At 40.9% G+C, this 26,319-nt stretch overlaps 1 protein-coding gene across 6 annotated transcripts in view; it reads left to right on the top strand.

The window, feature by feature from the left end:
• TUB (TUB bipartite transcription factor) overlaps positions 1 to 23,715 on the top strand; it is a 137,424-nt gene extending 113,709 nt beyond the window's left edge. For 4 of the 6 annotated variants that reach the window (XM_056493269.1, XM_056493268.1, XM_056493270.1 and 1 more), the window contains 9 exons: positions 4,286 to 4,453; positions 8,633 to 8,704; positions 9,601 to 9,722; positions 10,498 to 10,689; positions 11,245 to 11,357; positions 12,336 to 12,450; positions 17,207 to 17,305; positions 17,695 to 17,866; positions 18,262 to 23,715. In XM_056493269.1, coding sequence (XP_056349244.1) covers positions 4,286 to 4,453; positions 8,633 to 8,704; positions 9,601 to 9,722; positions 10,498 to 10,689; positions 11,245 to 11,357; positions 12,336 to 12,450; positions 17,207 to 17,305; positions 17,695 to 17,866; positions 18,262 to 18,395 — 1,187 coding nt within the window. In that variant the 3' untranslated portion in view covers positions 18,396 to 23,715. The remainder of the gene's footprint in view (positions 1 to 4,285; positions 4,454 to 8,632; positions 8,705 to 9,600; positions 9,723 to 10,497; positions 10,690 to 11,244; positions 11,358 to 12,335; positions 12,451 to 17,206; positions 17,306 to 17,694; positions 17,867 to 18,261) is intronic. The other 2 variants (XM_056493272.1, XM_056493274.1) reach the window with 1 other exon arrangement.
• The last annotated feature ends 2,604 nt before the right edge of the window (positions 23,716 to 26,319 follow it).

Below are 26,319 nucleotides of genomic sequence, written 5' to 3'. Positions count from 1 at the left end.
CTGTGACACACAGAGCTTTTCCTGCCAGGGTGGCTATCCCATGTTTTGGTCTGGTTGGCTTCTTCCATGTTTCTTCTCTCTCTTTCACACCTGTCTGAGTGTTTTGATTTGTGCATCCTGTCCCATTTTCCTATGTAACAAGCAGCTACATTAACACTGTCTGGCTCAGAAAGCAGCAGCAGTTGTTGGGTAAGAAGCATCATTTCTCACTTAGAAAGTGTTAGCACTTCCTTTCTGATGGGGGGAGGGAAGTTCATGTAAAGCAGATTTATCTCACCTTCCCTGGGCACTAAATAAAAAGGGTAAGAGGAACAGCAAGGGAATTTCCACCAAGAAAATTCCTGTTATTTCTAGACGTGACACACCTTTCAGGCTGTGCTTTGGCAACACATTGTGAAGAAGTAATTTTGACCTCCTAAGGGTAAAGATTTATGAATGTACAGTTCCTGATTACTGTTTTAGATTTCATCAAACTGACTATAGAGCTTAGTGCTCAAGTATTTGCATTTAGTGTCCTGATCTGGTGCTAGCAATAGTCCAGTGGAAGTTTGGACTAAATCACCTCTAGATGTCCTTTCAAAAAAAAAAACAAACAAAAAAAACCAACTAATTTCTATTTGCTCCCTTTTCCTCTAAACAATTCTCTTTGTGATTTTACAGTTGCTTGAACCCCTATCAGTGGATGCACAGCCCCTATGAGATCAGGAATATGATGGAAAATGGCTTAGAAAATGTTGACAGCAGGGTTTTCTTTAAGCCAAGTTCTCTAGAGGATGGGAACTATTTGTCCTGGTGTCAGATCTCCCTGGGATTCCCTGTCCTTGACCTCAGAGCAGGCCATCCTTTGAAGGGTTGTGCTGCTGTCCCTCAGCTGGAGGGAGAGCTGCTCTGCAGAGGTCCTAAATAGCATTTGCACCCACAGCCTTGGGTGTTATCCACGTGGATGTGACTCCTTTGGCAGAGCAGTAACTGAGCTCAGGAAATGCTCAGTGTTCTCTTGTACAGTGTTGTCTTCCAGAGGCTTCTGCCTGGCCTTGCTCAACTCTCCAGGTCTGGTCTGCAAAGGGCTTCATCATATTCTTACTCTGTGAGCAGTGTGCCCAGCTTCATACATCAAACAATAAAATGAGAACAAGAACTTCCCTGTCCTGCAGCTCCTCATTTGTAAAGCAGGGACAGAATTACTTGTTTTCTATGCTGTGTGCCTTTCCTGATACATAATCTTGTTTACCATTCAGAGTTTAGATTAGCAGCTTTTAACAGATTGGTGTTGCCTATTTATAAGTATTGTCTAGAAGATTTTAGGTGCTAAGAGAATGCAGGCATTGAGGAATAGTACTTTGCAGGATATAAATGTCAGCAATGCTCATTTACTGATGCTTTTCTTTTTTCCCCATTATTGCTTTGTTTTCATTTTTGGTACCTCTGGTTTTCATCATGTCAAAGTGTACCAAAAGGCCTTTTCTGTAGGGACTGCTGTTCTGAGAGTTGTTCCAGTCTTCTTTCCTTTCTGCCCTCCTTCACATTTCCCTCTCAAAAATTTCCCTTTCTTCTTAGCAGGTATTCAAGTCTGTCTCTGTCAGATTTTTTCCCTACCTGATTTTTGGGAAGCACTGTAAGCAATGCTGAGCCTAGCAATAAAAACTTCTTTGGCAGCTTCTTTGACTCTTTTGACCATGTCCTTAAGCACAAAAACTATAGATGAGTGGTTTGTTTATTACATGGATAACCAATCTTCTGGGAAATGGATGAAAAAGATGGGGAGAGATCCACCTTGAATATCATGGTTGCACAAGCCTGGAAGTGTTTGAAGATGTGTTCAGATACTTGGTAGGTGGTGGCAAAGCTGCCTTTTGAACTATGGTTTACAAAAATGCATTTATACCTCATGATAGAGAAAAATGTGTATGTATGCTTGCATTTAATCCCATTTTACATATGCATGTGTACAAAGATTATGCAGACACACGAGTATTAAATAGTTAATGTAGTTAATGCTGTATTTGCCATGAACTACCTACAGTGTTCTAATGCAGCAGAGATCTCTTTTTTCCCCATTTTTTTTTTAAACTTCTCTGTCTTCCTCCATATTTCATTGCCTTAAATGTGCTCACCAGTGGAACCATTTCTAAGGCTTAATAACACACTCTACCAGTGATGCACTCTTCAGAGTACTGAAATTGATTTTTCTTCTCTAAGACTCTGACCTGCCAGTGTATCCTTTGTCCTGACTCCTAATAATACACCATGTTCCTGACAGCATGGGATGTGAGTGCAGATGTTCTGCACTGAAAAAAGCAGCCTCAGTGCAATCTGCACTGTTGTCGAAGGCATTTCATTTGCTGCAGATCAGTGTCTGCTTTGAAGAGGAATAATTAAGGTGTTTTGTTCCTTCTCAAAAGCCTTCTCAAAATTAGGTTTGTATCATCCAGTGATTTATAAGGGGCTAGATATGATATGCATGAGGCATTTTGTTAAACTCATGGATGCTTAACGCTTTTGAAATTCAGAGTATTAAGGTAAGAACCTATCTTTAGGCAGCCAGGTTAATATTGTAAGGCTGTTAAAAATACCACAGGGGATCTGAGCAGCTACCTTTCTGTTCTAGAGCACCTTTGCAGTGCTGCTTCTCACAGATAAATTTTAAGAAAATGCAGCTCTGTTCAGTGCCATATTGTACCTGCAGCATAGGAGATGATACTGTTCATTCTGTATCACGCAGAGCTGCTTCTGAAATTGTCATCCCAGCAAGGTCACAGAGACATTTCCATGGAGTTTATCTAGTCTTTCAAGGTTGGATGGAGAGATTATTTATTTGCTGTTAGTCATCGTTGATGTTGTTAACTTTGCTGCAACTAAATCAGAATTTGCAGGCTTGGTGCAGAAATTGCCAGGGTCTGTGTAATGCAGATGAATCAATAATTCCTTCTGGTCTTGCACCCTGTGAGTTTAACACTCTGTGGTGTCAGACTGCATCTTGTTGGGTGGTTGCACAGCCAGTGCTGTTCCTGGGGATATGAAGCACTCTTTTTTCCACTTATGCTTCATATTGCAGTGGCAGTGACAGCAGATATTGCAAAGTACAGTTAAGCATGCTAAATGTATAATCCAGCTGTCTTTTAATGCAAGTTGACAGCTGCTGGCAAAGCAGGATGAAATGGTATTTCTTGGAGACTTCTGCTACACATCACAGTCCAAAAAAAAATCCCAATCCCTGCAGCTCCTTCTCACAGGGTTTATTCAGCTCTGTTTGGTGTGAGAAGCACCATATTCCTTTACTGAATTGGCTCTTTGTAGTGCTTGCTAACTCTCCACAGTGTTGCTTGCTTATTAACAAAAATTTCACAACAGCAGCAGTATACAGCTCATGCTATTTATTATATCTATACACAAAAATATTGCCACTTTTATAGATGCAGAAGTGCATTTTTATATAGCTGATTTAGTAACATATTCCAGCTCTGTGTATTAACTAAGAGCTGAAGTACATTTGCAGTCTGTACCTCGCTGTCCTGAAGAGACAAAAATGAAGTTGGCTTGTGGTAAGAACACCCCCCACCCCTTATTTTCTTTTTCTCTCTGCTGAGGTGATTTACAGCCATAAGGAGGTAAATAGTTTCTTTCAGGAGCCACAGGAACACAGCATGGCTGAGGCTGGGCACTGCTCATCCCTGCTCACACCAGGTTGCTCAGGACATGCCTGGTTTGGATTTAAGCATCTCAAGAGGATGGAGGTTTCAGGGAATATATAATATCTCTGATGTATTAACTGTATGGTGATTTTCCTAACTCAAAAGGTATATTTAGGCTTGTTAACATGCTGCCCCTGCCAGATCCACTTGTGAATTTTCCAGGTTTTTGAAGCTTTAAAGTATTTCATGACAGCAGTGGTGTTTATATGGAGATATAGCATAACCTGGGACTCAGATTCATCTGTTCCTGGAACACCTATGTGCCCTTTGAATATTTTATGTGTTTTCTTGATCAGTTCTCTCCAGTGTGTTTCTTTGCTGTTTAGTTTTCAGTGTTTTGATACATGGGGTGGGTGTGCTTTGAGGTGAGGAGGGCACCACTGAAATCCTGATCCTCTCCTGGAGATTATCTAGGATAGTATGTGGAAAGTAAAATGTTTGCCTTGGAGGATATCTTAGTCTTGTTTAAGTCTAGAAATATTATTGAATGTGAACATCCAGTCTGTGATTCCTAGAAAAGCTGCTGTTTTTGTGAGTGAGCAATTATCTTTCTTGACACAGAGACAACTAAGGCTTTTGCTGCTGTCTGACAGGGATTGATGGCCCAGCTGCTTTTCAAGATGATGTTCAGAAGATAGGAAGTCAAGTGCAGATTCTCACTGTTGGACAGTCTAGCCATGATGAAGATGATAGTGAGAAAGTGGCTACTGGCCAACAACTGCAAAGCAAGCAAGATCTTAGAACAGCAATGCAGAAAAAAGGTAAGTAGCTAAAGCTTCCTTCATCTTCTCACTGCTTGCTTGATGGACATTGACTCAATTTTTTATTCTCACACTCAGCCTTAGCCTAAGCACAGTTCGTTAGTTCTGTGTGTCTCCTCCTCAGAGCCTGTTAGGCTCTATTCTGTTACCTAAAAAAAAATCCAAAACCCCAAACCTAAAAAAAACCATAAAACAATGAAGTTTTCTCTTGTCCCAAGGAACAAGAGCTCTGCAGGCTCTCAGGGATGTGACTTCCCCATCTGCAGTGCAGTGCTGCTATTAAGGTACCAGCCAGATGCCAGTGCTCACATCCATCTGTTCACATTTTTATAATGTACAACTGTGGAAATCACTTACTTGATGGTTAAAAACCAGCATGAAACAGCAACATTCAAATTAGAATATTAATTTTAGTGGTGCAGTCAGTTACACATTGTTCATGTTTTTGTAGTGCCTGTTCAGGGTTGCAAGAGGTGAAAAGTACACCACATTCTGCAGCATTTCCCACGCAGAGCCCTCAAACCTTCTGGAACTTCTTTTTCTTTGTCCAGAGGCATGCATGCTTTGGGAGATAGATTGTGTATGTACACATTCATGCATCTGTCTCTTCCTTCCTGCACTGTTATCTCCCCTTAGACACTAACCATAGGAAGGAAAAAAAATATCCCCAAACCCTCACAAAGCGTTTTCTGAAGACATTTGCTCTGGAGTTGTTCTTCTTCAGTGTACAGCTTTTGAAGCAAAGATGGCTCAAGCCAAGAGTGCTCTGATGCTTTAAGAATAAACTCTTTGTGTATAAAGAGCAAAATGTAAGTGCAAACTTGACTTGTGTAGAATGGACTATTCATAACCTAAATGCTGCCTCTTGTCCGCAGAGCAGTTCTCACTAAGATTTTCATTTTTTCTGGGACATTACCCTGCAGATGTGAGCAGCTCCAGCTGAAATGGGAAGATTTTCTCCAAGTGCTCTATTTCCTGGGCATTGGAGTTGCAGGGGTGTTGGGCATGACTAACAAGTTCTGATCTGTGTGGTGATTGTGTTGCCTTAGACCATGGCTCAGAATATTTAATTGTCAGGCACACTACTAAACTGAAGCTGATTGACTTAAAAAGTACCCACAGACTTTGTAAATTAGGTCACAGCACTCAGATTTTTACTCTGGGGGACATTTCTGGTTTTGATGGGTTTTTTTTGCCAGGTTATCATATATTTTTATTCTCCCCAAATTTGTGTTTATTTTTAATAGACGCAGAGAGTGGAAATTTTTGGTTTGCGTTGCTGCTGTGTATTCTCAAATATATGATATGACCTTTTTTACCAGGTCTGAGTATATTCCTGCACAGAACAGACACTGCTGAGAGTGAACCATTAGTGTTTCAAGTGGGGGGCACTTTTATTTGAGTGGGAATACTGAATTTATTTATTTTTATTAACAGCAGAGCTATTCTGGGTGAGACACAAAGACAGGTATTAAGACAATGCCTGCAGCATCTCTGTAAATTATTTATGTATTATTTGCTGCTTGATACCAGCAGAGGATGCCTGTTTTGAGAAAGTTTTGAGTATCTCACCATTCAAGTGATACTTTATGCAGAGATAAAGCTCTTCATGTGGATTCCCATTGCCACCTCACTGCCTGTGGCATGTCCTTACTGGCACGTCACCTGGGAAGTGTTTAGAGTTGCTGTCTCCCATCAGGACTTCTCTGGCATGAATGGGAGCAGAAGGAGAAGTACACAAAGATAAAGCACTGCAGAGGGGGATCTGGGGGACCATGACAAGTTGAACAGCAGTGCCCTGGCAGCTAGGAGGGACATCCCTGTCCTGGGACCATCAGGGACAGCATCACCAACCTGGCAAGGGAGGGGACTGGGGATTGTCCTGCTCTGCTTTGCTCTGCACTGGGGCAGCCTCACCTTAAATATTTGGGGCAGTTTTGGGTGCCACAGTACAGAAAAGACATTAAACTCTTAGAGTGTGTCCAAAGGAGGCCATGAGGGTGGCTGAGGGCACGTGGTCTGTTCAGCCTGGGGGAACAGGACACTGAGGAGAGACCTCACTGTGGTGTTCAACATCCTGATGAGGGGAAGAGGAGGTGCAGGTACCTATCTCTTCTCTGTGGTACACAGTGACAGGACCCAAGGGAATGGCCTGAAATTGTGTCAGGAGAGGTTGAGGTTGGATATTAGAAAAAGGTTCCTCACCCAGAGAGTGGTTGGGCGCTGGAAGAGCTCCCCAGGGCAGTGGTCAGAGCACCAAGCCAAACAGAGCTCAAAAAGCATTTGGCCAGTTCTCAGGGACACATGGTGTGGTTCCTGGGGTGTCCTGTGCTGAGCCAGAAGTTGGACTCCATGATCCTGAAGGGTCCCTTCCAACTCAGCTTGTTCTGTGATTCTATGCAGTGCTAACTGTTCTGGTGGAAAAAGCTGAATCCCATTGGATTTGCATAGCCCTAGTTTGTGCCTGTTCTGCTCTTTGGCACTAACCTGGTGGAGAGAAACGTGTCTCTGCTTCCCCACTGAGTCAAGTTCTGTAACAAGACATGAGGTTATAGGCTACCAAGTGTGAAAAGAATGTGCCTCTTGCACGAAAATGCCAAATGCTTTATTTGATTTCTCCATCTGTTGGAAATTGCCGTCCTAGAATAATTTTCCTCCCGTAGGAAATATTCATCCTTTTGATTTCCAAAGTGTTAATCCCTGGCAAATGAGTCACTAGGGCAGAGTCAGACTTCCATGAGTTTTAACACTGAATAACTCACATGCAGTCCTCACACTTACCAGTTTCCAGTATGTCTCTGTACAGGGGCTGGAATGAGCAACTGGGTCTTACTTCTTCTTTGCCACCTGAAGGTTTGAGATTTAGGGAAGGGATCAGTTTAAGTTCTGGATTCCAGAACGGGAGCTCCCTGAAGCATTTTTCCCCACAGCCCACGAGCACAGACTTTTCTAAGGCTGGCACAGAACTTTCACCACTGAAGTACTGGTGGTGAAATGGTGAGCACAGGTGTGGAAATAAACCAGTTCTGTCTGTGGATATGAATTATGGCTTTATTGTGCAGCTGCCAGCTGAGGAGATGGACTGTCTCTATTACCCATGCATAGAGCCTGGAACATGATTGTCCTTATTAAGAAATAATGCTTGTGATTAATGAGTGTGTGATTAATAATGAATGAATTCTACAGGCTTTGAAAATATCTGTTGACCTGTGAACTCAGGCCTCCCTTGCATAACCAGGTCCTATTGAAAGATTTTGCTGTAGTGCTCTGTGGTGTATGTCAGCACTGGGGGAGCTGAAGAAGTGGATAATTAGAGCTTTTATGGGACAACTGACTGCAATGCAAGCATTGCTTATGCTCCTGGTTTACTTTTACACCCTCACTCTTACTACTCTGGTGGTGTTCCACTATCCAGTCTGCATCTGGATATTCTAAAGGGATATGCACTGAAGTTATTTGAAGCAGCAAAAAAAGCAAAATGCATTTTAATGCTTTTTTTTGCTTTCTTTTTCTTCATCTATTCCAAAATTTGAACTGAAGAAAACCATTACTGAGTCTATATCTGCTGTTTATAATTCTGTACATCAATTTTGTTTAGTCTCTGCTTGTTACACACCAAGTTCATATTCCAGAAGACTAAACTACAATAAAATCTTTATGCATATCCCTGGAGCTCCCAGAAAAACAGTTTAGAGATCCTGATTTCATCTGTTGATGATGAGGATGCAGTAGGCACAGGGACTAAAGTAGAATTTAGAATATGACTCTGAATACTTCTTTCAATGTTACTCAATATTGTGTAGAATCTGTGTGTATGACTTATGCCAGTCAGGTTTGAGGGTTTTTATTTTGTTAGAATTCAAAAGTATTTGAACCCCAAACCCCACCACACAGCGCACATCAGGCACAGAAGCGTTGGTGGCACAACTGCTCAGTGTGAATGATGTTTGCTGAAGCTTCAGCTCTCATCCAGGGCTTTTTCACTTTATTCAAGGTACTGAAAGTGAAAATCACAGCAGGTATAAGCAGGTAGAAGGTGAATTTGGTGAATTCAAGCAGCAGCATTGTGGCCCCATCCCATAAGCCCTTAGCCCTGTGTGGAGTCCTCTTGCCAGGTTACGCTTGTTTGCTCAATGAAGGGTTTGCAGAATCAAACCCTTGGATTTTTTCCTTTCCCAGATCCCCATGCAAATACATCCTGGTCCTCTTCCACCTCCCAATCCAGTCTTGTCGCCCTGGATCATGCTCCTGGTGAGTACAGAAGGAAAAAGTTAATTATGCCCATGCTGCTTGGCTCTGGAAATCTGCATTTCATTTATCCTTCTACGCTGGACTTACCCATAATGGGAATTCTGGACCAAGTGATGTTTTTTGGTTTTTTTTAAAGGATAGAATATAGCCTGTAATATATGGAATTTAGAGAGCTTGAACTTGGATATGGGGTGGCTTCATCTGCATGATACTCTTTGAAAAACTAGGCCTGGCAAATGTCCCACCATTGATGCTTTTTACTGCTAAGACCTATTTGATGTTCAAAGTTATGTTTCCCTTTGAAATGTCTGAGGTTTTGAATTCCTGTAAAGTCAAATTTTCAAGTGCTGTAAGGCAGCTCCATTGGCCTAGGCTGGTACTATTCTTTAATAAAGATATAGGAGAACATTTCCTTGATGTGAATGTTTCTTCTCAGTCTGTGTTCTTCAGCAGATCACACAGCTCAAAGTGTGCTGTGAATGGACTTGTATTTTAATTGTGAGGATTTCCAAGTGGCTGTGCTAGGATGTCCTCTCAGCTCCAATTTCAGCTTTATGATTTTGTGTTGTGTTTGAAGTACTTGATTGGATGAAGATGATCTGAATTTAGTTCCTAACCAGATATTTGCTCCTGTATCACTGGGTAACTTGATCCTCTCTGTGGAATGGAAACCATGAGATGTTTCCTTTCTCTTTTACTTGAATGTTTAGGTTTCTCAGGAGAGCTGCTGTCTGACCCATGTATTCATGCACTGCCTCACACAATGAGCCACTCACACACCTCCTCACTCACCTGTGAGCCCAAGGGTGCAGCAGTCTGATAAGTGGTGTTTTACAGCAAGTATGGGCAGCTTTCATCTATCACTGCTTCATGTAAGTGTGCTGTTTTCTCCTCAGGCATTTCAAGTAGCATGAATTTTGATGAGGAAGAAGATGAGGAGGATGAAGACAGCTCCAGTTCTTCACAGTTAAACAGTAACACCCGGCCTGGTTCAGCCATGAGCAAGAAATCCAATAAGGTGAGGGGAAAGTGCTGAAGAAGGGGTATGCAAGCTGCTGGGAACTGCAGGATTTCAGGGTGCACTCAGGACAGGCCTGGCTTTCTTGTTCTGTTTGTAATATGCACTAGAGTATCTCCAAGGTGATGTACTGTGATAGCTCTCAGGCTTTGCAAAAGCAAGCAATGAAAATAACGACTTGGAGAAAAGAATGGCAAATATTGTCTCAACTTGAATGAAGAGAAAGGGAAACAATAAATATTTACCTTTCTACCTCTTGCAGGTGCTCTGAAGGATCTTTTGTTTCCATTGAATTTTTCTGGGCATTTTCCCACCCTGTTCTCTCTGCTACCATCCGAACATAAAATAAGATTTCGGATGGTTCAAACATTCTAAATCACAAGTTTTTGTTAAACCAGTTGATGATTCCCTGCTCTTTTATATACTGCACTGATTTCTCATCTTTGTTAGATCTCTCAGGAGCTTAAACTCTTGCTCCCTATCCCACTTCTTCCTTTCATCAAAGGCCCCCCCTGTCCTTGAGCATGGCCTTTTTGACAGAAGGAGTGTGGTGAGATGGGAAGGGTTTGCTCTGTAACCCCTGTATAGCATTCTATCTGTGCAGCCACCCTGTTCTGCTCCACCAGATGGGTCTGTGCACAGAGCATCAGCAAGAGAATGCAGCCCTTGGTTTGACTTTTTTAAAGTGCAGCTTCTCTCAAATGCCATTCCTTTGTGCATATAACCTTGTTGTAAATGGAAGTTAAAAACCCCTGAATTTTGTTTATTATTTTAGGAAGCGGCCTCAGCCCCCAGTCCTTCCACAAATGAGCCTCTCATAGATGTGGATGACCTGGAGGAGTTTGCTGTCAGACCTGCCCCACAGGGGGTCACTGTCAAGTGCAGGATCACAAGAGACAAGAAGGGAATGGACCGAGGGATGTACCCTACTTATTACCTCCACTTGGAAAGGGAGCATGGTAAAAAGGTCATAACATAACTTGAATGGCATACCAATTGCATCTGAATATTAAAAAAATATTAATAAAAATATGAAGGAGTCTTAAAAAAATGTAATCTTGTATTTTGAATACATTTTTGTATTGTTAGATCTACCCTACAGTCTTCCCAAAACCAAACAACAATATTGATTTCTTCCACTGCCTTTCTTCATATGTGTTAAATAATCCATGCATGGCACCTTTATGTGACTGTCAGCAGTTGGGGCTCTCTGCATTCTGTGGCCTGAAAAGCATCTACTTTCAATTCAGCTGGAAGAGCCAGAGCAAGTTAGAATGAAACATTTAACAAAATAGACCAGGTTTAATTATTTAAACCATGAATAATGGAACAAGTGGTTGAGAAGTTATTTTCTCTTACCAGATTTTTTTTCCCTGGTTTTGCTAAATCCCAGGAGATCTTCTGTTACTTTTCTGGTGATGCTTGAAGACAGAAAAGTTGCTTATGGTTATCAAAGCAGGAAGTGGTGTGTGCTAACCCCTTTAGCATTCTAGAATATGTTTTTTTTTTTTGCATTGCTTAGGTGTTTCTGTTGGCTGGAAGGAAACGAAAGAAGAGTAAAACCTCTAATTACCTCATCTCTATAGACCCAACTGACCTGTCTCGGGGTGGAGAGAGTTTTATTGGAAAACTGAGGTAAACAGAGATAAGTCTAGGAATTTTCTTTATATGATGTAAAGTCTATTTGATATTAAGAAGCCTGTAATCCACTATGTCCTCTTAGTTAGAGGCTTGACTATATCATGTGATCGTGGTCTTAAAGATCCCCAGCATCCAGGGCATGTTTTCAAAAATGTCTCAAGTACTTACAGGATCACATTTTATTAAAAGTCAGCAGGACTGAAGCTCTTAAGTGCTCAAAGGCCAGATTCTCAAGGGTGTACCAGCACAACTTATCTTAATGGGATTTTCAGAAGTGCATGAGTACATTGTGTCTAGCCTCTATTGATATAAATACTTTGGAATGCACTGTTAAACAGTCTGAAAATCCCTTTGGTTTTGCCTGTTCCTTAAGATCCAAATTAGTTATTTACAGGTAGTGGAATTATTTCAGAACCAAGTGTTCCTTTTCTGTCTGTCCCCACATCCTACAGCCAGTCTGCTGTTGATCCCTCTGTGGAGCCCCTGGATCTATGTTCAGATCATCTGTGCCTGCATTGTATTATGCACCCCTTTCCATTGCAATAGGAAAGATTTAATCTCATTTACAGCTTTATAAAAGTCACTCCCTATATTCCAACAGAGTTTAGTAGTCAGGTGAGAAAGCAGATGGTTTTGTAGTGAGTAAGTGTATTTTAAAAACCAAGCAGACACACAAAATAACCCCACCCAAGTGTTTCCTTACAGCTTTCTTGAATTTCCTAGTTTGCAAGATGTTATCAGAAATCTCCAGCATGGTGATAAGGGACCTTTAGTATACACTTCTGTACTGTACCTTTACATTTTTGTCATTTTGGCCTTTAATTCAAGGATTTACCATGTAGCTGGGATTAGAAATAACTACTCTCTGTACTTGATATTTGCCTTTCCTCTGGGGCCACAGTGCAATAAAGGATAGATGTCTCAGGCAGCACAGCTGACAAATGGTGATTGGATTTTCCATTTTTTTGGTAGATCAAATCTTATGGGAACTAAGTTTACAGTTTATGACAATGGAGTGAATCCAATGAAAACAACATCCAGCCTGGAGGCGAGTACCCTGCGTCAGGAGCTAGCTGCTATTTGTTATGTAAGTACTGCTACAGGCACAGCGTGCAGGAAGGGCAGCTCAGGTTCTGAGACAGCACACTGGATTTCCTTCTCACTTATGGTTATGTAAATCAGCATTCAGACTTGGATGGAACCAGGCAGCTGATCTAGGGAAACCAGGAGGTGAAAAACGTCATGCACTGAACAGGGTTGCCCAGTTCTCACCTTGGGTGAGAAGATGATTTTGGAGCTCTTACATAACCCTCTGGAAAGGGTGGGATCACAGCCTGCAGGCACCACCTGAGGGAGCCTCCGGCACTGGGAAGAGTTGTACACATGGCATTACTGCTCTAAAGTATGATTGTTATGGCATTTTGGAGGAGGTCTCTGATCCAAACCACTGGTAGCTGGGTCTGCAGCAGCTGAGATTGGGTTAAAAACTCTAAAACTCCTTTTTATCAGGAAAAAACCCCAAGTAAAATCCAAAATTGGATTGAATGAGAGAAACTGGGCTCTTACAGGAGAGCAAGTTGGATTTGTCAGAATGCAGACAATAAAGACTTAAAACACAGTTGCTGTTGTTTCACCATTGCTGGATGAATTACCTTTTCGGTGAGAGTGTTTTTTTCTGTCCAGAAATATTTAGGCCCAAGAAACCCTTCCAGTGAAAACTGGTATGTACACTGCTACAGAAAATTGTCTGGTCTCACAAATCAGCAACTTCTGATAAAAATATCCAAGAATTACTTTTCTGAAGAGTTCCTGCCCAGCTGTAATCAAGAATGCCTGGAAATCTGTCAGGTTGAGGTCCACCACATACTCTGTGTATGCACAGACTGCATTCCCAGAAGGGTCAGCTCTGGGCTGTGGGGAGCAAAGGATCTGGAAGATTTCAATAAGCAAGGAAACAGAGCCATCCTTGCCAAAAAAAGGGAGATCTGAAGGGAGATCCTCTTCCTGCTGCTTAGGATGCAGTTTTAATGTGGATAAAGTGTGTGTGTTCACATCTGCTGCTACTCAGGCACATGGTTTATGGTTGGAGACAGGCAGGTGAGCAGATACATATCCCTCCTTTCCTGTTGGATTTGAAATTCTGAGAATTTCCAAAAATTCAGCTTGCAGGATTTAAAAAGAGACTCCAGGATTTGACTGATGCCTAGAAGAACATATGTGTTTAATAAAGGGTATTTTTACTGGTTTATATAGGATGGCATTCCCTGGAGCCAGGCAACTCCTCTGGTGCAAACTGCAAATGCAAAAAGATAACTAAGCCAGTTTTTAAAAAGTTATATATTGAGAAATTTAGCCATTGCTTAAGTCAACAACACAGACTTGAATGATGAACAATACCAAATGAAAAGCTCTTGTGGTCAGCAGAGGTAATTAGAAGTGTGGGTGTTGGAAAGAACCAGACCAAGGCCACTGTTTGGAGAATGGGGCTGATATAAGCTGCTTTTATAAGTCTGTAATCAGCAGTTTGAAACTGGTATGTTTGTATAAGAAAATTACTTGTTCCATTGATATTTTGGTGAATGGAGAAAGGCAGCAGGCTTGCAGGTGTGCTGTGGCCAGAGGACAAAAGGAAATTGGAATTGTATTTCATTTCAGACTAGCCAGGTTTGCTGAAGTGAGATTATTGTTCCTGGCTGCAGCAGAACCAGAGCAGAGAGTGCCAGGAAGAGTGGGGCTGAAACACCCTTGTCCTAAGGCAGTCTTTAATTCCTGCCCTGAGATTTCCCCTGCAGCAAAAGCTATAAAAACAATACTTTGTAAGCACCACCTTGCCTCTTGCTGTCCCTCAGCTCATCTGAGCAAGTACCCATGTGGAGATCAAGCTGTACCCAACTTAGTGAGCATGACCTGCTTAATCATCTCAGCAGGTCTAATTTATATAGGCAGAAACTGGGGTGCATCTGTGGCTGACTGTGGGGTAAATGTGATGAGGGCTCTCTTCGTGGAGCTCACCTTAAGATGTGTTTCAAGCAAGAGGAACAGAGCTGGGCAAGGTCAGAGTTTCCTCGGTGCTGTTGGCCACTTTTACTCACTTTGTGTTGGTAGCCCAGCATATTAATAAAGCTGCAGCAGCACCTAATGGCTGATTGCAGAATTGTTGGCAGAATTTATCCAGGAGCAGTGAGGTGCAGCTGTGCCACTGGGGCCAGGATTTTCTGTGCTGGATTCCAGAGCATCTCCCAGTTCAGTGTGTGTCAGACTCCAGGCAGTGAGCTCAGCTGGTACTCTGAGGTGTGGCTCAGGTTCCAGTGCAGTAACAAGACTTTGTGCTCCTCCTCAGGCCTCAGTCACTTGCATTGTGCTCCCCCAGTGTTGTGGCTTCTGTGATTTGGGCCTTCCTTGGAATGGTAGTTTCTACATAAATATTAAGGACAAGGCACAGCTGTGTAAAACAAGCCCAGGAAGGGAAGTGGCTGCAAGAAAATGGGATTAATAAAATCGTGAATCTCCTGGGAGCTGCTGGGATATTCACCTTGCTGCCTTTATCATGGCAACTCTTCCCATTAAAGGAACGTGCTTCCATAATTATTTGAAAGTGTGTAAGATTCTAAAGGCAGCCCCAGGGAGAGGCTCTGTGTTCTTGCAGCCCAGTTTATTGTGAGGATGACTGGATGGGCTAAGGCAGAGAGTGCAGCAATACTGGGCTAAGTCCTGAGCTGGTAAAAATCATTGGTGTGTGGTTGAGTCAATAGGACTCTGCCAGTGAACAACATTTGTGTTCCTGTGTAAACCAAGACTGTCAGTGCTGTTAAAGTGGTGTGAAATCAGAATTTTAGTTTATGTTCCCCTAATAATACCCTTTGTAGTCTTAAATTTCCACACACAAAAGAGTGGAGGAGTGAAATAAAAGAGAAGCAGGGAGTGAGGCAGGAGGTGAGGTAATTTTAATAATTTTCCTCACATATTCCATGTTTATGTAATTTCAGTTTGGTACTGTGAGTTTAGCAAAAGGGTAGCATTTGCCAGCACAGCATGTGATAATTGGTGATGGAGGTAATGTGCAACTAGTAACCATTCTCTTGTCATGTGCCAGAAGTACCAATTTCAGTGTTTCTGAGTAAACCCAAAGAATATAGTCTTGTTTTTTTCCCTCTGCTTGTTGGGAGGGAAGTGATTCAGCACTATTATTTAATTTTACCTTCAACAATGTCTTCAACCAGTCAGCATCTAAATTAATTATGTATAGTATAACTGCAGCTTGAGGAGAAAAGCTTGTAAGGCATAGCAGAGAAGCCCAAAATTGTCAGTACTTAGTGGAAAATAAGCATAAGCATGAATCTTTTCTTAGAACTTGTCCTCTGCTGTGCTGAGTCTCTCCTACTTATAAAATCTGCTGGCAGTCATATCAGTTTTCATCTTGCCATGATGCAGAACCAACTGAACTGATAACATTTTTTACTCTGCCAAAGGAGGGGACATAAATGATTCAGAAAAGAGGCAGAATCTTCCCATTAATGTGCAGAGTTAGGAAGATATATAAATATGCCTGGATTGCTTCAGGAGCATGCAGTAAAACAATCCAGTAGAATTTCTCTTGCATGCATGCAAATCTTTAATGAGTTGTGGAAAATCTCCAGATGCTTTGCTGGAACAGGAAGAGTTATTTCAAAGGTCTGATGATGGTAAAACTGCAGGTATTTTAGGTGGGTATTTTCAGATGTTTCCAGTGAGTTGAGATGTGTGGATTTTTGCTTGCAAAAGTAGAGATGTTTTAGTAAGTTTAGTGCTCCATAAAATCAGGACATTGTAATTAAAAAATATAAAAGCAGAGACAGCTGAATACATCACTTTTAAATGTCCCAGTGGTAAAGCCTGGAGTCTAGGGGTGTCTGGTTCTTGGCATCTTGTGGCATGTTGCTGGGAACAATGGGAATATCACAAAACATGAGATGGAGTTCAAGGTGTCACTGTTTCATTTACTGGGTTAATGCTAAAATCAGGTTTTACTGGAAAATATTACTCTTTATTTTTTCTAGTTCAAAAGCAGATGATAACTTACTGAAATGTCTGGCCCTGGTTGCTTCTGTGGGAGAAAAAAAGGTGTCAGATGAAAATAAGGCTTTAGACTGATTTAGATTTTAGTAGTTGTGTTTTGAGAGGACAGTGCAATGCTGGAGTGCTCTTGTGAAAAACTGGTCAGGAAAGCATCAGATCATGTTTAATGGAAGAACTTGTATTTTCCGTGGATTTTTTTGCTGCCTTTTTTTTTGTGGTTTCTTTACTTTCCCAGTCTTCATAGCTAGAAAATTTGCCTTCATGCTAATGCATTTGTTTTTTTTACTGTGGTCATCTCTAAGCAAATTTTGAAAACCACAGCACTGCTATCAGATACTCTGACTAGCATTTTGTTTGCTTTTGTGCTGGCTCTGGAATAAATAGAGCTGGTCCCATATATTTAATTTTGTCTCACATCAAAATGTATCACTGCATTTTATGATTTTTAAATTGCAACTACTTTATTTTGGGATTTAGCAGTAGCCAAGCAATCTGGTTAATTCATATCCTTTTTTAACAAAGGGATTTTTTTTTTTTTAATTATATTAAGGTTGTTGGCAGCCAGTGTTAGGAGTGTTTTTGGAAACCTCTCTATTTCCATTTTTCCTGTTGTTGGAGCTTCTAAGACAAAGCTAGAATGTTTGGCAGTGCCAGTGAAGGTGGGAGTTTCAAGATGTTTTTTGAGTTGACTAACAGATAAGTTCCCTGGGCTGCCACTGTGTCTCTCTACTGAAGAAATTAACTTTAAAAATAAAAAACATGATGACATCTTTTCTAAACATTTTTAGGAAACAAACGTCCTGGGGTTTAAAGGACCTCGTAAAATGAGTGTGATCATACCAGGAATGAATATGGATCATGAAAGAGTTTCCATCAGACCACGAAATGTAAGTCATACCAGCAGCCAGCACTAAAAATTACTTGAATTCTTTTTCAGGTAGAGTTGAGGTTTTTTTATTTGCATTTCTAAAGGTCTAGAAGTTAATAAAATGGTATTCAAACAATTGCAGAACAATGGGCTGCGTGACTACTGCTGTGACTCACAAAAGCACCACAAATAAAGTATTTTGATAACAAAAGGTACAACTAAGATTTATCAAACTGTGGAAAGGACTCAAATGCACATTTGCATTTAGATCCTCAGAGTTCTCAATTTGAGGGTTGAGGGTAAGAGTTTAGTCTTTGGGCCAGGATTGATGAATTTTTCCTTCCCTGTTAATGTATTTTTTGTCACTCGAGCGTGTTAAACTGAAGCGAGTATCTGTGGTGTGTGCAGGAACATGAGACACTTCTTGCAAGGTGGCAGAACAAAAATACAGAGAGTGTCATTGAACTGCACAACAAAACACCAGTCTGGAACGATGACACCCAGTCCTATGTTCTGAATTTCCATGGTCGAGTCACACAGGCCTCGGTGAAGAACTTCCAAATTATCCATGATAACGATCGTAAGTAGAGCTCTCTGCTGTCAGCTGTAGGAGCAGCACTGTGTGCACAGTCTGGAGGGATTCTGCCCTCACAGTTGTCACCTGAGCAGGTTTAACTGAGATCAGTATAACATTCTGTACAGAAAGCCATCTTCTCTCTGTTCTTGCAAAAAGTACTTTTTAGATGCGTCATTTTTTTTGACACTAACAAGTCTTGCAACCCTTTATCACTCAAGCTGTCCTTGCTTCTCGCTCTGCTATCAGCACACCCACTTGCATGAATAAGTGCTGTGAGGTTTGATGAGTGAGCATGTTGGGTTGGTATTTCCTTGCTCTGGGACAGAGGGTAGTGTTGGGTGCACACTTATTTAAACAACAGCAGTGATGCTTTCTGCCTTTTCTGACCTTTCTTGCAGCTGACTACATCGTGATGCAGTTTGGCCGTGTGGCTGAGGACGTGTTCACCATGGACTACAACTACCCAATGTGTGCACTACAAGCCTTTTCCATTGCCCTTTCCAGTTTTGACAGCAAGCTGGCTTGTGAGTAAAGGGGCGTGGGTGAGCATCCTCTCGAAGGAAGCAGTTTGCCATATGATTCCCAATTCCTGCTGGTGTCGCTTATGGTCCATACTAAAAAGGTCAGGGAGACATGCAGTTGTGGAGGACCACTCTGTTGCTGAAGAGTAAAAGGAATCTTCTAAAAATTCAGGACATTCAGGAAATTCTGTTTTCCTTTTTTTTTTTTTTTTTTTTCTTTTTTCCTGTCATATTTTTCTGGAAGTGACATCAAGTTTTTGTAAATAGGAGTTGTCTCTCATGTCCCTGGTCATGTTATGGGTGTGTGCCATGATGTACTGTACCGTGGCTCCAGTAGCACCAGGACAGTGGTGTCTTTTTTTAAAATCCAGAAAGGGCATGAGCTCTCCAAAAGTTTCTTTTTACATTTAAGAATCATTCCGAGGCTGCAATCGTACCTCAAGGTTGCATTCCTGCATCAACTAATCAGAGCTTCACATCATCCAGCATAAGAGAAAGATGAGGAAAAAAGATGCACTTTTTGTTTTTTTATTTTGATTGTGCAAGGATCTCGTGTAGTATAAAGCTGAGTCTGAAGGTTGAAAACCTCTCCTGGACTGAACTTGATGCATTGCTGTTGTACACGTAGTAGGGCATGATGAATTTTAATTGCAGTAGGAGGAAATGGAGAAGTGGAAAGCACAAAATAATGTTGCACAAGTCACTTGAATTCTAAGCTGTCATTATGTTTTAACATCTACATGCTTTTTAATTTGTTTCAAACGGAAATGTATTTGCAGTACAGAAAGGGAAAAGGAAAACATCTAGATGCCAAGGAAGCATAGCTTATGTTGAATTTGGCATTTCGTGGGCTGGGAATTTATATCCTTGTATTGCTGTGGTAATTCAAACACATATTTTGTATGAAGTGATATAAACAATTGGATAAAGGCACTCTGCAGAGAATCTTATTATTTTGAACAGGCTGTGTAAAACTGAGGAAGGTAAATGGAAATATTTTATTAAATTTGTCTGGCCTTTTGAGCTTTTACAATTTGTTGATCGCGTTTTTTGAACTTTGAGCAACAACCACTTTTCATATTTATTTCCCATTGTAAGAATGCTTGAAATCGATTGAAACTGTGTATGTTGTTCTCTGATGTAAAGGTGCCAGCTACTGAGCTAAATCCTTCTAGGCAAATCTAGTGTATGCTGCATACAAATGAGACACTGGCAGGACACAGAATAGCTCAAAATAGTGCAGATTTTGCGTTCCTTTTTTCTGATCTATCTGGAATATATCAACAAACACCATTTCCAAACAAAACACAAGCAAAGAACAAGCCACTGTTATCTTCTCTCCTGAACATTTCAAAAGCCAGGAGCTGCAACTCAAAAGCACATTGTAAAACATCTTTAAAAATAATGGTCTTGCTGCCATTGTTGTGAGCAATGTTGTCCAGAATGGCACACAGAGTAATAGAATTTATATGTTCACCAGAAAGGTGTGGAAATGTGAGTAAAACAATAGCTGTGTTTTATGCTGTGTGCATTCAGGCCCTCCTTTTTATTCCATGTAAATTCTTGCACTGCACAGCTAGAGATTATGCAATGTAAAAGTGAGATCAGATCTGATTGTCTCAGTTGTCAGGCCCTTTTTGAGTGTAGGGGACAGGTCATAAAGCCCTCCTTAAAGTTGTGCCATTTGGACTGCATCATTTCAACTAACAAAAGAAATGTGCTCTCTTCACCTTTGCCTTCAGCTCTCCTTCCCAGTGTACAGACAAAGGAATTTCAGATAAGAGATGAAAATAAATAATTGCCAGCATTTTTTCCAATCTTTTAAACAATCTATGGGAAGAAAATCTGCTGGCTTTAAACAGTGTTTTGTTGATAGACTCAGCATGTCAAATGTTTCTTCAGTTAACAGGAAACTCTGTCTTTTTTTGCAAGGAGCCTTTCCATGCAGTGGTACAAAAAATGGAAAGACACCTTTTATTTGAGAGAAAAATTGGTTCCCTCCATGAATGATTGAAGTGCTGAGTCATGAGCTGCAGGGCAATACTTTGGCTTTGCACATGGGTGCTTTGTTTTTCCCTGGTTTCCCACAATTTCACATCCCCATCTGTCGTCTCACTTTGAATTTAACAGAGAACTTCTTACCTCATGTCAGCCTTTAAAAACTTGCTCCAGTGACGACCAGAATTTTTTGTTTGGACTACTGCAAAACCAGTCAGGAATTCCCAGTGCTGGCATTTAGGTGTGATGTGGATTTCAAGAACTCTGCAGCATGGGAATGGCTGAATCTGCATGGTTTGAATTCTGTGCCTTGCCAGTCACACGCTTACTTTAGAGCCTGAGAAGGTGGCACCTGACACAGTTTTCTGCCTCTGTCCATGCACAACACTGTGTCAAAGGAGCTGCCTCGTGGTGCAAATACACAATCTGCTGGCTTTAGTGGTGGAGCTGCTTTAGGAAGGGTTATTTTTAACCCAGATCATAACAATGGGCTGACACATCATGACCCCCCCCCCACCAGGGAATTGGCTTGAAAGGAAACTCATGTGCAGTGAACTCCTGCACAAGGGTGAGAATGAGGGGCTGGGGAAAGGCTGCAAGTTCAGCTTCTTGGGACCATCTTGCTGCCAGCACATTGTGTAACTTCACTCTCACTGCATGTTCTTCCCAGCCAGGTATTTTTTTTTTAACCTGTAACCGTGCCAGGAGGAAAGTGGTGACTCAAATTCCCATCATCTTAACAGGATCATACAGGGCCATCAGCCAAGGAGCTGCTGAGGGAAAAACTCCCCACAATAAATTGAGGTCACTAGAGGGGGATCTTAACCTGAGACTAAGAATGAGGAACTCTCATTAAATCTGGTCCAGTTAGAATAGGATTTGCTCCTAATGTCTTTTGCCAAAGCCCTAATTTCTCACTATTGTTGTGCAAGGTACTGCTGTGCACTTGGCCTTCACCATCTGCTCTGGAAGCAGTTTCAAAGATTAATTTCGAATCTGTATGATTCCTGATGGATAATTTTTGTTGGATATTTTCTGGTGAAGGTCCCATGCAAGGTGATACCACAAGCTTTCCAGCACATCTCTAAATTTTGTCCTCCTAACTTGGAAAAGTCAAACCAGCTTGTGTCTTTAACACACAGTCGTACCTGAAATTACACTTTCCTCACGAATTTACATTTTCTTTCCCATCAGTAATAAAATCTTGGTACTAGTAAGTGTTTTCAGAGGCATGTGCACAGTGAAATAACCAAGGAGTGGTTAGCACTCCTGTTGGTAACTTCTGCTGGGCCTGCATTCAATGTGCAGCAGGGCATAGCCTTGTTTACTCAGTGACAAAAACTAGAATGGCCCCGAGCTGTGTATTTCCTTCACACAGTCTCAGTGAATGTTTGGATACAGTAGATTTAATGTTATTTAAAATCCCAATATTGATGATTCTTTGCATCTGCTGTTGATTTTGACAGAGTTGTAAACAAATTCCTTGCCTGAATTGCTTATGGGCAAATGCTGCATGCTTTAATGAGAGTTCTTAATCTAACTTGTCACTCTGTTTACATCAAACAGTTTCTTCCTGGCCCTTTATCTAATTCTCTTCATCTGTGATGTTCTGTTCCTTCTCATTCTCTTTACAATTCCTTTATCTGCTTTTCAAGGATGTGCAACTCAGAAGTGTTTGCCAATATTGCTCAGTGATCTCTCCACAGATGAATAATGCCTTTGGTGCACATTCAGTGATGCTCCTACAATAGAAGCCTTATCAGAGGGGTGAATTTGGCCCGTTGGCTCTTCAGTAGAGTAAATTAACACATTAAAAGGTAGCAGATAAAAAAGCTTGCCTAAAATATAATCAGAATTTTTCTCAGTAAACATTCAGTTTCCAAACCATTGGTTGCAAATCAGTGAGCAGAGCTGTCCACAAGCCTGGAGGCAGACTGTTAGATTTCCTTTGTAGTGCTGCCTTATTTTTCCTTTTCTTTTTCCAAAAGGTTGGAAGTGATTTTGTGAGCTGAATTGTGTTGGTGGCCTAAAATAGTTTATTTTTTAGAAGCTAGGCATCACTCTGTTCCTTTTGTAGGATAATATATGGCACATAAAACAGTAGTGTCATAGGCTCTTGTTATAAATTCTGCTGTTCAGAAATCAGTGAGAATGGTTTTGTAATAATGACTGGGCAAATCTCTTGCTATTCAAGTTGCCTTACAATAGTGCTGGAGTTCCCAGCTGGCTGTCCTCATGAGGTCCTAGCACTGAAGGAGCTGGAGTGAGAAGAGCTCTGTAATAAAATCTGGTGGCTGCACAATTGAAAAATATCATTGTGGAGTCAAGTGACACCACAGAGTTCCAGTGCCATCAATTCAAAGTTTCTGAGGTTTTGCTCCCTTGTGGTGAACAAAGGAGGAGCTTTAAACAAGCAGAGGCACCAGTGAGCTCTCTGAAAATATTGGCCATTAGACCTGTTTTTCTGCTATTAAAATCTTACCCCTGCCTGGGTGATTCCCATTAAAAAAATCAGAAAATCAATCTAGTCATTACTGTAGAAAATCATTCTTAGTTCTTGTATCATAGCTTTTTACAAATTTTATTATTAATTAATTTGTAATTTCATATAAGGATAAAAAAAGGATGGGGAAAGAAGAGTTTTTGCCCTGGAGGTATGATGAGTCTAGACCAATATCAGATTATTTTGCCCTTGTTTATTGTAGTAGGGCAAGACAGGGGGTTGTCTGGTGTTCTGGGCAGGGAAGGCTTTACTAATGTATTGCAGGTATCAGAGGGAAGATTTTGGGTTGATTTTGGGTGGCATTCTAACTATTTGCCCCATACTATCCTATTGCTCTCCTAAGAGGTCATTTGTGAGATTTTTTTCCTGCTTTTACAGGAGCCTGTGCTCACCAATCAGATATCTTTGCTTGGCAATTAAGGACAGCACAGCAGTCACCTTTATTAGAATTATGGGCTGATGACTCAGATTTCTCAAAAGGCCTCGTTTTGATGACTAGAATAAGGTAGTTTTATACATATAAATCTTGCAGTAGAGTTAATCTAACTGTAGATGCAGGCTTCTCTTGTATGTGCTACTTAATGAAATCAGGTTCCTGTTGTTCCTTATGTACAAAAAGTACCTTCCAGGGTTCTGCTCTGTGAGTGTTTGAAATTAATTATGTAGATATTCTTCAGTTCTTTTTGTTGCTCGCCAAGGAACTGAGAAAAGAATTTGCACAACTATCTCAATGCTTTGGTGTTTTGCTATGAACTATAGCTCAGTAGCTGATACTCACAAATGCCTGTATATTGGATGAAAATGCATTAAAACTTATTTTGTATGTTGTATTTTATTTAACTGCCTGTACATTTTTGATTCCCCCTTTTCAGTAAGGGTTTGTTTATCTATACCTTCACTTGGAAGACTTGAATCAAGTAGCTTTCCTGAAACTCTGTCATGGAACCAGTACTCTGGTTTGCTGAATGGCTCTAGGAAGAGGACACTGTTCAGAAAAATTATGCATACATTTTTGAGAAAAAAAAACCTTCCCTATTCACATCATAATTGGATTATACAACAACACTGGAAGCTTATCATGGCTTTATTTAAGTCTGCAATGGCAGTTTGACAATTACTCTGACAAAAGCTTGTTAAGCACATGAACTAACAAAATCCTACTTGAGAGTCAGAACCTCACAAGTACCTTGAACACTCATGGTCTGTTCTGTGCTTAGGTACAGGCAAAACATGTCCTGAAGAGCCAAAATCTGTACTAGAATCAGCACAGCCCTCTAGGCTGATTCAGCACAGGGGATCAGGTCACCAGGGCTGTAATCCCAGCAGTGTCAGACTTTGTGCAGGTCTTGGACCCTCTTTGTGCCTCAGTTCCAACGAGTTGAATGGAACTCCTGGTGTGTGTCCATCTCTGCTCTGCTGAGAGGATTTCCAGGAGTGCTTTGAGGCTGGTGTTGCTGTGCTCAGAACCCAGTTTAATGCTCCCTGAAGCAACCAAAATATGAAGTGTCCTGCCACCTATGCAGAAACCATGTAACTCACCAATCTCTAGGATTAAATCTTGATGCTGTTGAATTCTGTGGAAATCTTATCAATGATTTAAGTGAGGCTTCAAGCTTTTTACCTTGTGTTATTTTTGGTTACCAAAAGTGCAGAAAAAACAATAAGGACAAACCATCTCATACACTATTCCTTCTGATAGTGAGTGTTGTTGGTTGTGTTCTACTTCCCAGCATCTGTTGTTTTAAAACTATTATTCCTGAACACATTGCAGAGGTTCACTTAATGCAATCACCTATTTATGGCTTTTATGTAGCAAACTGAGGCACTTGGCAATTGTGCTGCAAATTGCCTTTTGGTAGTTTTGTTTGTTTCCTTTCCCTTGGATGTGACTCAGTTGTTCAGAACTGTTGTTACTGCCCACTTTGACTCTGTCATGCACATCTGATTTAAAAACAATGAGCCTCATGATTTCTGACTACCTTTGTACTCAGCTGGGATGTTTACAGTGTTTCTCACATTTCACCCTGCATCTGTGGCTTCTTACTGAGGCTGTCCCAGTTGGCACTATGCCATTAGAAGTAATTTATGAAGTGTAAAAGTAATTCTCAAAGTAACAGAATGTAATTTTTAAACATTTTTATAAATTTTAACATTAAAATCTAGCTAAGTTTATTGCTTACAGTTTGGATGAAATTGCAAGGAGATGACTTGTTCAAAATTTCCTTAAGCTTGGTTTGAAGCTTGAGCTCACATTTAGGAGATTTAGAAAGCTTTAGTGAGCTTCTGATCCTGCAGCTCCATGTAGATTGCCAGACTGACTGCAGCAATCTGTCAGTGTCATGAAGAGACACTAAGTGATGAGAATTCCAAAGTCCTGACAAGAGTGCACTTCCCAATTCTCTTAGACATCTTGAACATCACATTGGAAATCGTGTACCTATCCTATGTTGACTTACCAAATAACAGCAGGAATATTTTCACTCCATTTGAATTTTAAATTATTTTTTTTAAGGCCTACTATCTAGGTAAGTGTAATCTTAACATTTAGTCTCAATGTGCTGGAAAATTGCATCATGAGATCACTTACTTTGCCAGGGCAGAAAATCTCACCAGTACACAAAACCAGGGTGTGTTGGGTGGGCTTTGGACACTGCTCATGGAAGCAGTAAAGCTGGAAAAGACCTCCAGGATCATCAAGTCCAGCCTTTGATGTTCAGTGTTCAAACAAGTTTATGAGCCCTTGCCCTTTGTAGCAGGAGGTTTTCATTCCAGTCTGGGCCAGGAGAAGATAACCCAGTTATTGCCATCCTGTTCTCTTCCCTAGGGAGAATCTCCTTCTAGAAGTAGAACTTTGTTGATCCTGATGTGACTTTAAACACTACAGCATTTTTTAGCTATTTTTAAAAAGTTTTCAAAGATGTGGTTTAAACTCAAATAAAATTTTCAAGTAGTTAGAGGTGTACCAAGTTGGCTGAGTTGAGAGGCAGCTGGTTTTTTTAGCAATTTCCTCAGTTGTTGTACAAGCAGAGCTTGATAGTCCTGCTGGAAAAACATAACATAGCTATTATATTTTATATATATCTCTATCTCAGCATATTATATAATAATATGCTTTGCTGGGTTTTGCCTAATGATGCTGCTGGTTTGTGCACCACATTTCTTCCTGAAGGGCAGGATTTCCAGTGCTGAACACAAACAGAGCTGTGTTTTCTAGTAAAGGCTCTGCCTCATTTCCTGCTGCCTTACATGTGATTTGGTGTTTGTTACTAAAAATATAAACTTTTCATCCAAGAAAAAAAAACCCCAAGATTTCTAGGCAAAATCACTGACACTTAGTGCTGTATGCCTGGATTGGCAGAAGGTTTTTTTTCCAACCAGGAATGTTATTATTCCTTATTGTTCCAGCTGTTGCCCTGGGTGAGCAGTAGGAGACA

The sequence above is a fragment of the Oenanthe melanoleuca genome, chromosome 5 (genome assembly GCF_029582105.1).
Source record: "Oenanthe melanoleuca isolate GR-GAL-2019-014 chromosome 5, OMel1.0, whole genome shotgun sequence".
Taxonomy (NCBI): domain Eukaryota; kingdom Metazoa; phylum Chordata; class Aves; order Passeriformes; family Muscicapidae; genus Oenanthe; species Oenanthe melanoleuca.
The sequence above is the reverse complement of the archived record's forward strand: the minus strand, read 5'-3'. Positions and strand labels throughout refer to the sequence as shown.